This window comes from Amblyomma americanum, chromosome 2 (assembly GCF_052857255.1).
Source record: "Amblyomma americanum isolate KBUSLIRL-KWMA chromosome 2, ASM5285725v1, whole genome shotgun sequence".
Taxonomy (NCBI): Eukaryota; Metazoa; Arthropoda; class Arachnida; order Ixodida; family Ixodidae; genus Amblyomma; species Amblyomma americanum.
The window spans coordinates 15,110,001-15,121,018 of NC_135498.1; the positions used below are offsets into that span (position 1 = coordinate 15,110,001).

General features: G+C 48.5%; 1 protein-coding gene across 1 annotated transcript in view; it reads right to left on the bottom strand.

Moving 5' to 3' along the window:
* Positions 1-8,749, bottom strand: part of LOC144120637 (carotenoid-cleaving dioxygenase, mitochondrial-like) — a 69,237-nt gene extending 60,488 nt beyond the window's left edge. Inside the window, exon 1 of the mRNA XM_077653250.1 lies at positions 8,552-8,749. Coding sequence (XP_077509376.1) covers positions 8,552-8,612 — 61 coding nt within the window. The 5' untranslated portion in view covers positions 8,613-8,749. The remainder of the gene's footprint in view (positions 1-8,551) is intronic.
* Positions 8,750-11,018: the final 2,269 nt, after the last annotated feature.

The window sequence follows — 11,018 nt, forward strand, 5'->3', positions numbered from 1 at the left end:
CCACCTAGGTCGCCCGTCCGAATTAAGCATGTGGACAAATGTCCCTCAGCATCGCGCAGTGCTAGGCCATCAAAGGAATGAGCCACTACCTTTTTATTTAACTTAAGCAGCATGAGAAACTAGCGCACAAGGGTCACAATTTTACACTCCTGCTTTGCATATCAGGCAGAATAACTGTCCCGGACTCAAAGGCTTTCCTGAGCCTGCACAAAGAGTTTGGACACGCATCTCCAACAAACCGTCTCCTCCGCACTTCTTTCGCATGTTCGATGTGTCTTTTTGCAAGAGCACTCGGGCAGCGTCACTCGTGGCGGTTTTGGAGTTATGCACAGGGACACACAACCCACATCTTTTATTTTTTTTCTCTTTCCCCATGCGCATATTCTGAGTGACCATACATGCTAGGTGATTGCGTTCGACCTTTTCTACTACACATGCATCTTCGCTTTCCTGAGCCTTCGGTGTTTTTCGAATGCCATTCACTGTTGCCGCAGAGAATATCGCGCCTTAGGCGCGAGTCAGCCACCAGGCGTGTTAGTCCATTGTATTTAGGTAAAACCCTCAAGGTTGAGTCCCCTTTAGTTCGGGAGTAATTACGCTTTAGCATCCACCTGAGCGCAGCCACACGGCTACAAAGGAAAGCTATACAGCTTTCGTGTTCGCAAAAGGAACACGAGGGACGGAAAAGGAACGACGCAGACGAGCGCTCCCTTTTCGCGCTATTTTTTCATCATAAACGTTATCCAACTCGCCCAACTTTCGGCTTTGCTATACAGCTTTCACGGAAACTTCACAACTGAAGAAAAATTCTTCGTGGTCCGGGGATCAGGACTATTTAACGAATGAAGGAAGTCATTTGATGCACGTTTGAAACAAACGTACTGTGCGGAAACCCTTCCGGCGCCGGTGGTGGCCACTCTTGCCGACTATTTCATGAATAATGGAAGAGGGGAGGAGGAGGACGGAAGAGCGGGTCACAAAGTGGGCTCTCAGCAGTATGTCTCCGCAGTCGCTCATTATCCTCCACTTGACAAAACAGCTCGAAGCGGCCGCGGCCGCTCTGGTTTCAGTCATTGCTACTCCGATCTCTCCCACTCCTCTTTCCCGAGTAGCAATTAGGTGACGATAGCAAATGAATGGAACGTAGGCGCCGGTCACATTGTGCTAACAGTGTTCATTCCTAGCGATGGAATGTGCAGGTAAGGTATAGAAAGATAAAAGGCCCAGACGTGTCCAGGTTCGCAACATTGCTCACCTCGCAGTAACAGTGCTGTATACACAACACCAGTTCTGAAGATGCAATAGGCAAGCTAAGAGGGAGATAAGAAGCGCTGATTGTTTACAGAAATACACGGCATGCCCCCCTGTTGGTTCAACCACCTTTCTTAAAGTTTCATCCGCACTTACAAAACGTCAAAAAATAACGAAAAGGAAAAGGGCAAATAGCGTAGCACTCTTGAAGCTTGCTTCAACGGCTGAAACTTGAATCTGCTGAACTCTCGTAGAACGAACTCATGAATTCTTGAAACTCCGAGGAAGCTCTCACAAACTGAAGCATATTGAATATTCGTGCTCGTTCTGCATGCTTAAGCAGGCATAGAGAAAAATGAGCAATACGACGCTACAGATGCTTAGAGCTCAATAATTTTGCTGCTGCAATAATCTTTCTGCAAAGGCGATAGTCGACGTTATGTGGAAGCAGTTCAGAACCACTCTCTGCCTCTTTCTTCGGGCGTCTCAATGGCAGGTGCGTCGGCAATTGTGCGAGGTATACAGCACAATGATCACACCTCGTCACATTCTCCTTCGACAACAAGTAGCCCTGATTGCGCATAGGTGCAGCTGTCATTCGCCTTCTGCGAAAGCTGGTGGCAGGCCCAACGACCGGCCCGTGTGCATCCACTTTTCGCGATCTCTCCCAAGAGGCTGGGTAGCAGCACAGACCCACAAAAAAGGATGTGAACGCAGAGCGATGAAGTAATTGCTACCTCGAGACTTTTGAAGTGTTCGCCAGGGCCAAATTCCTTCTCATTATGTATTTTGTAGCGAAAGCTACACTGGCCACGAACTTGCAGTTTCGTAGTGCTCGCATTCCCACCACGGTCGCACCGCCCCACGTGACCAACCGCGTGGCTGGTCACGTGACCAACCGCGTGGCTGGTCACGTGACCAACCGCGTGCCAACTAGCCAGACAACCGGACTAAGCTGGACTTTCAAGATTAACCAAGGCTAACCAAGCTATGCCTTAGCTTTCGCTACGTATATCCTGGCATAGCCGAGCTAAGCCACTGTCAATTTTTGTGGGAGAGGCCTCGTGCCCTCCGACTTTTACCCTGTTATGGTGTACCCGAAAGAGGAGGTTAAGCGCTGCTTTTAAACGGGTCGTGTCACCTCAGTGCGGAACTTCGTATGTGCGTTGTGCGCGTCCCGGATCTTCTATCACGCGTCACTTCAGCGCTGTTTCTTCGTATCAGCCACAAGTCTCGGGGCAGCCTCTGTAGTTTAGCGCAGAGCAGCGTGATCACCTCACAAATTACAATCATTCTATGGATGCTTGAAACCACTCTTAGGACTGAAGAGAGGGAGCGAGAGAGTTCGAGGGAAGATAAGATCGTCGACAGCGCTGTCCCTGACAGTTAAAGTATTTGTGGATTATCTGATTCGGTTTTGCACAGAATTTAGAGCAAGAGTGATTGAGTGAGTGAAAACTTTATTGGATCTTTCAAGGGTTTCGCGCGGTTATGAAGTCTCCGTCGTCTTCTCTGGCGCTGGCGACTTGGGGCTTCTCGTCAGCAAGGGTGGGCCCTATTCCACGGCTCCACTGAGTCGTGCTGCATCATTCACGAGCTGCACTAAGGCCCTTTGGGTCGTGAGCTCGCCGCTGGTGAGCCGACTCTCCCATTGCTCCGCACTCGGGTGTTCGTGTTGGTCAAATAGCGCAGAGATTCATAGCAACTCTTCTCGGTTCTCATTTACATCGCGGCATGTACAACGATTGTTACGAGACTATCAAGATGAGATGACGCACAGCTGCTCCTTTTTCCAAATTTCATAATATCTTAATAAGCACACCTTACGCAAACTTTACTCATAAAATCCAGCAAATGAAAATTCGTACACAAGGATTGCATCTGTGGTACTGAGATAACAGTATTTTCGAAGGTCTGTTTCTTTCTCATGTTATTTCTGATGTTTCTCTATTCATGTTCGAGTTAAGATGAGCACCGTTAATGAAGATTCCTGCTTAATAACGCGCAGGCGATTCCGATGAATGAGGCAGCTCAGACGAACTTGAATGTCTCCGGAAGTAACAGAGCGACTGCGGTCAGTGATTCAAAGGCTATCATCGAGGCCTGTACTGTTTTCGTATATCTTAGTATTCCGTGAATTAAGCCGTGGAAATTGCAGGCTGCACGGCCTTTCGCTAAATGAAGTGTGCGCAGATCTCTGACGAATACCCCACTTTTTGTGACGCTTGCATAGTGTTCTACATATGTGAAAGAAGCCTGTAAGACAGCAAAGGAACAAACGGCAAGGAACAACAGCGCTCTGTGTGTCCACTTATTGTCACAACTACGCTCTTATTCGCAGATTTTAACCGCTTCATAGCTTATTACGCCGTATTCCCTGCTTTCGTTTTCAAACAGTTGTCCACTATCGCGACGGCCTAACGCATGCTGAGCACATTTACTTCAATATTTCTCTTCGCATTACTCACTATATTATCATAATTTATACTATTCTTTTCTTTTTCATTTCTTCTTTGATTTCTTGTAGAAGGACGTCTCAGATGCTAGGTTTGGTGTTCGGTAGCCAACCTTTCAGCCCTTTCTTTTTCTTGATCATTTAACAGATACAGTGTTGCGCCAGAATCACTACTGAAGTGTGCATCTCCAGGGAAAAATGGCCGCCGTTTCATCACAGACATGTGCGCACTCACCCCTGTCTTGTCCACTTTGTAGCCGTGTAACTCCTTCAAGTGACCTGCGCTGCCAAATGCGCATTTATGGGAATTGTTGTCTGGCACGCTCAATACTCATGTTGCTCTCTCTGTCCTCTCTCTCTATTTTCTTTTTTTTTTTTTGCACGGCACAGATATGTCTGAAAAGTCCTGAAGCAAAAAGTCTCGCTTCGACTCGTCAAGGACACAAAGGCAGCTGTAGAGGAGGGAGTACGTAGTGTGTGGTTGGAAGGTTGTCCCTGCTATAGCCACCCTTGCAGCGGGTCTATTTTTGTCTGCGCTTTCTTTTTCCGCACATATCAAAGAAGTAGAGAAGCTTAGGTATGCACATATCATCTGCAACTCTGCACAGTACACGTGCTTGTGAAAAAAGATAAGAACATGGCAGTACTGAGAGCATATTATGCCTAGGAACAGAAGTATCGAACGGCTGTCCAGTTACCACCCAAACCTTAAAAATAAATAAAGATAATAAATAAATAAAGAGCCGCTATTTATTTATTTTATTTATTTGCAAGCAAGGTTTTGAACTCCTGTTTTCAAGGGAAGCGCAGGTGCATTACGCAAGGCGGCAAAGCCTTGAATTTCACGTACGAGGAATGGGAAGAAAAGAGGGAAGCGGCTTCCGTACTCGACGACCGGCGGCGACAGTGGTCATGCCCTTGCCTGAGGCGCGGAGTCTTTCGCTGGATATTTGGCGTCGTGGCTGCGGTTGGCCGCGAATATAAGTTTCCTTTTTCGCGCTGACCAGAGAGAAGACACCTTGAGGCACGTGTGTGTGCACTGCACGCGTGCCCCCCCCCCCCCCCCCCCCCCCCCTCACTACCTTACGACTTTTCCTCGGCCGCCTCTGCCGCTACTGCTGTGAGACCGGTTTTGAGGCCCAGAGGGTGACCACAGACTGAAACATGCGACACACTGGAGAATGGCGAAAGATAAAGGATGTTATATGAAAGGAAGACAGGCCCGAACGACTATAGGGACTCCGCCGACGAGTCTTCCTTATCTTCTGCTTTTTTCTTTTTTTACTGCACGGGCGCGCCCCTCCCGCCGACGACCGACAATTTTTTTTTTTGGATTGGAAAACGTTTATTATCGGCTTGAGTTATAAATGGGTTTGTTGATCTGGTTAGGTGGCCGTCAGTGGAGACTGGCGGCGACCTCTTCGGCTCTCGTCACCACCTGTACTTGGGTTTCCAGGTCGGAGCTGAGCAACAAGGTCTCCCACGGGCCCGGGGGCGCGAGTCTCTTGAGCGATATTGGTGGGGGATCTCTCGGACAGTCCCAGAAGATGTGGTCTACGGTGGCTTTTCCACCGCATTTGCTGCACTCCGGCTTAAATCTATCCGGGTACAGATGGCTTAGGACAGCTGGACAAAGTTTTCTTTTGTCGACGTGCTTTCATGATCTGTTAGTGATGTAGTGAACGCAATGCACTTAAGCCTCACCGGCTTCACGTGTATGGAAAGCAGCCTGCAGTAAGCGTAAAAATGAGGCGAAAATCGCTCCTGGGACCCTTCTCGGTGGCTCAGTAGTTAAGGCGCTCGTCTACTGCGACGGAGTACCCGGGTTCGAACCCAACCGATCTTCGATGGAGGCGAAACGCAAAAGGCTCCCGTGTGCTGTGCGATGTCAGTGCACGTTAAAGATAATAATAATAATTGTTTTTTGGGGGAAAGGAAATGGCGCAGTATCTGTCTCATATATCTTTGGACACCTGAACCGCGCCGTAAGGGAAGGGATATAGGAGGGAGTGAAAGAAGAAAGGAAGAATAGGTGCCGTAGTGGAGGGCTCCGGAATAATTTAGACCACCTGGGGATCTTTAACGTGCACTGACATCGCACAGCACACGGGCGCCTTAGCGTTTTTCCTCCATAAAAACGCAGCCGCCGCGGTCGGGTTCGAACCCGGGAACTCCGGATCAGTAGTCGAGCGCCCTAGCCACTGAGCCACCGCGGCGGGGCGCACGTTAAAGATCCCCAGGTGGTCGAAATCATTCCGGAGCCCTCCACTACTGCACCTCTTTCTTCCTTTCTTCTTTCACTCCCTCCTTTATCCCTTGCCTTACGGCGCGGTTCGGGTGTCCACCGAGCTATGTGAGACAGTTACTGGCGTCATTTCTTTCCTCAAAACCAATTTTCTAATTTCCATTTTTTTTTCTATACTCTTCGTAAATTGCCTCTGCCAGTGCGTGGGCGTGCTTTTCATTTAAGGATTTGCCATCTTCTTTTCATTAACGTTGAATTAAACAGATAGCGATAACCGTTCGAAGCAAGCATCCAAGTCAGAACAGTCGGTTTGGTCTTCACCTCTGATCATTAACACAGCAAGCTCGGAAATCTCATTTTGTGTAGAGGTAAAGCTGGTTTGCCGGCTCATCTGCCGGCGTCCTGAATATTAACGCATTTTCGTGTTGCCTTCTCCGCCTAAACGGCCTTACTTTAGATCCCTGGTCGCACCCTTTCCAAAAGAATATGCGCGGTTTATCCTGGTGCGTCGCCACCGCTGCGCCCTGCAAACCTAACTAGCATATTCCCACACATATATACTGCGCCTGCAGTTCGTGCTCCCGGCAAATTTCCTTGCTATATACGCTGCCGAGAGAATAAGTACAATGAAGCGAAAGAGTTGCTTCGCTTCCTCTAGTACCGGCCACTTGCCGCCTTATAGCGGGCAACAATCACCGGTTATCAGTCGCTCCCAGCACCTTGCTATTTTCGGTGCGTTTTGGTACGTGCCTTCGCTTACGCGCCAGCCTAAATAAAGCGTTCGCGCCGAAACCTTTCTGAGCTGCTCTCTCATTCACTTTTGTTGGCGGGAAAAAATAAAAAGAGAACAATGGGTGGGCGTAAAAGGACGCCGGTGGCGCCTTCAGTGAGATCACGCAGACAAAATGACCCGGAACTTCGTGCAAGGAAAGGAGGTCTTCTTCATCACCTACGTGATGTCACTGGCCGACTGGCACTCCTCTGAACAATCGCGTATAAAGAAACAGAGATTCTTGGTAAAACTTCTCTCTCTTCCTTTCTTCTTTCACTCCCTCCTTTACCCTTCCCTTACGGCGCGGTTCAGGTGTCCAACGATATATGAGACAGATACTGCGCCATTTCATTTCCCCCCAAAACCAATTATTATTATTATTATTATTGGTAAAACTGCACGACGTGAAAATGTTCTTTCTCGTTCTGTATAACTTCCACTTTTACCACCATGCCCCCGGCAACACTGACCTCCTCGTCAAACTGCCTTTCTTTTTGTGTTTGTAATTGCGACTAATTTCCCCGTTGTCACCATGTTTCAGGATCGCCACGTTGCTGCTTTTCTGTATACAGCCTGGTAAACATTCGATAATTTCGATAATTTAATAGCGCAGTATATAACACGCTCTTAGTTTTTCGCGTGGCTTTGATGCATGCTCGCATACAACGAGAAAAAGAGCTCTGTCACCTGTATTAGTGATTAATAGTGCGTGTTGTGTAACGAAGCAACTATAAACCTACTCATAAGAGTGAACACACGCATATGCAGACAATTAGCTGGTGCCGCGGTCAGATAGTGCATTACAGGCCAGTGAACGCTCCACAGAAGGCATGCCACTATATCACAGAGCCACTGGTCACGTTAGTCACCAGGCAAAAGAAAAAAGCCCGTGTCAGGTTGAAAAAAGTTTTTCCAATTTTTTTTCACACAACTCAGTTGCACGGTTAACATGTACGCTTCCAGACCGCGTACATATGTTAACCTAAGTTAAAATAACCATGACAAGACTGGATTCGACTTAGTAAAACCATTAAACGCGTTCATTTGGGATTTGAGCGACACTCTTGCTTTGACAAGAGGCAGCCAATTACCACTTCTGGTGTCGTTTCCTTCCATTTTTTTTGCGCTTCTATGTGTGGCGAACCAGGCGCGGAAGTTTAGCTCAGAGGAATGCTCATCACATATGAGTATACTGCGAACAACAAGCTGCGAGGAAAGCATGAGAAAAGCTGCGTTATGATATCTTCGCAGCTTCCGAAGTCCCTTTTGAAATCACGCAATCCGACAGAAATTGGAAAAGGATCACCACTGGTTGTCACTGCTGCTTGGTGAAGATTTTTACTTTACATTTTTTATTTACATTACTCGAGAGGAAGTTTAATCAATACTTATCTGCCGGTTTCATTGAACCCTCTTGCAGCGGACGCAAGCTATGCAACGTTATCAGTGCTAGCAAAATTAGTGACCGCTCTTTTATCTCGCTGACTGCTAAATCTGCACCCATAAACTTATTTTCAAAGCGGCATCTAACATTCTTGTTCTCCTTACGTAGTCGTTCAGCGCCACAGTTCGTCAGATGACAGATCTTGAAACCCTGCCTCGGGCGCCCAGTTTGACAGACCGCACACCCGGCAAAAGAAACATACGCACGCGTGACCAAAACTGTCAGCTGTCTTAAGGCGAGCGTTTCGTATCTAGCACTTCCCTCCAGCACATCGCAAAAAAAAAAAACATGCACGTGTTTCTTTGAAACCGAAATGAAGCCACGAAGAAAAAAAGAAGAATACCCGGGCGTAACATCTCGCCGTGCGTCGAAGACATCACTCACCGGTGACGTACGTAAGGACCGGCTCGGTGACCTCCTGGCGGTTCTCGATGAGCCTCTCCATGTCGTGGCCGGTGTGTTACTGCCGAGTGCGTCCGACGCCTCCGCCCCGTGCGCGTAGCGTTGACCGGGAGCCCGCTCGGCCGGTCACTCGCTGCTTTGCCGCCGCCTCCAGCCGCCTGTGGTCCCGTTGTGCGCGCACCCGACGCGCGCTCTCACTCTCCACCCGGCTGCGTTTCGGTCGTCGCCGCTTGTTTCCAGGGGGGCGCTGCATGACAGGCGGACGCCGCCTGCCACCGCGTGACTCGACGGCGAACCCGGCCGGCGGCTGGCCACGTGCGAAGCCTTTTGTCGTTTGTGCGTCGTTATCCCTCTTACAAACCCGTTTGTAAAGCTCCCTCGAAAGGTTGCTACTACTCTCTCTTTCTCAGTTTGCATCGTGAAAGTTTGCGTTCTGACGGTTATTTCGTTGCGGCTTTCACCGCAAGGTTTTCGCTTGTGCAAGATACGCTAAGCGGGCGGTCGACTGGTGCCGACAGGTTTTCCATTTAATTGGGCCAATCTACCGAGCGCTGCACTCGCACGGGATTCGGAAGAGGGCGAGAAACGAGAAACAGTTGCATCCCGCTTGCGATATAAGGCAGGTTAGGAAACGTTTACTGGCAAGAGGTTGCCATACTTGATCAGCCAGTAACCAGATGCATCTTGGCAGCAGGACGTTTTACTGTGAAGCTAGCCGCAGTAACACAAGGTAGCATTAATAGCAAAGGGTGATACGGTATGGTGTGGTGTGGTGTGGTGTGGTGTGGTGTGGTATGGTATGGTATGGTATGGTATGGTATGGTATGTTATGGTATGGTATTGTACGGTACAGTACGGTGCGGTGTGGTGCGGTATAATCTGGTATCGTATGATATGGTACGGTCCGGTATGGTATGATATGGCGCGGTACGGTTCGGTATGGTATGATAGGGTATTCTACGGTATGGTACGGGAATCGTATGGTATGGTATGATATGATACGGTACGGTATGGTATGGTACGGTACGGTGCGGTATGGTATAATATGGTATGGTACGTGGGGTTTAACGTCCTAAAGCTGCACATCAGTTATGAGAGATGCTGTAGTGAAGGGCTTCGGATTAATTTCGACCGCTTCGGGTTCTTTATCGCGCACTGACATCGCATTGCACGGGAGCGTTTTTGCATTTCGTCTGCATCGATATGCGGCCGCCATGGCCGGCACCCGACTGGGCTCCGCAGCCGTATGCCGTAACCACTAAATCAGCATCTATAACAAAAGGTAATAAGGAAGGATCAAAGTAGTGAGGGGACGCGACCCTGCAGGTGCAAGAACTGCAAATTTAGACAATATGAAAATCGCATAAACCTAGAAGGTCGCTATGAGATACGGGAGTACTAATCCCAAAACTAATTCGGCAGAAAGGATAAGAATTCACAAAGCGTTATGTGGTAGATTCAAACAATACAAAAGTACAGTGCAAAGTAGTCCTATTACGAGGTCCGCGACTTTAGAAAAAAATTTGTAAAAGCGCGAAAGCTGAGGCTTGGCTGTGCGCGTGCAGAGGCACGGCCCGAGAGAACGTAGGGCGGCATGTTGCTTGTGCGGGACTGCTGCTGTCAAGAGGGTGCGCATAAGTTTGGACGTTCGTTGGTTTCTCTGGAACGCACAGTAACCGTGATCGACGTGCCAGGAACGCCGCTTCATCGGAGCACCTCATTGGATGACGCTTGTTCACGTTCTCATGCTATTTGATTGGTCGGTTTAATGCGTGTCACTCGGTTAATATATTCCTGCAGGTGAAAAAAAAAGATATTATCAGTAGCCGTCATTAATTTTACTTCATGCTTTTGCTCTATGGGTGAACGTGAAGATTTTTTTCTGCTATTTTGAATTCAATTTCATCAACGAGCACTTCCTTCGGTGTAGCATTGTTTGCTCTCTACAAAAATGCCTCTCGAGGAAAAAAGAAGCTGGAAGTCGCCACGTGATCCCAGATACAACCTTTGTCCGTAAAGTTTCGAGACTGATTTATTTTATTCTCTAGAGATGATTCCCCAAACCAAATCTGGGTTCGTATGTGTAGCGCCATATTTTCGGGCTACTCTGAGCTATTTATGATAATTGCTGTGAAAGCCGCTAGATGCACTACATGTAGAAAAATACGTTGTCAATAGTCTCTGCACATTCTACTGTGAGTGAATGTGCAGTGATGGGCGTCCACCTCGAACAGCGTGTAAACATAAAATTCTGTGTGAAGCTTGGCAAGACAGCCACACGGACGTATGAGCTCCTTCGTGACGCTTACGGCAACGAGACATTATCGCGGGCGCGAGTTTTCGAGTGGCACAAGAGGTTCGTTTCGGGGAGAACGTCGGTGGAAGACGACACAAGGCAGGGGCGCCCTTCAACCTCACGGAATGAAAACAACGTGGCTCGGATCAGGAA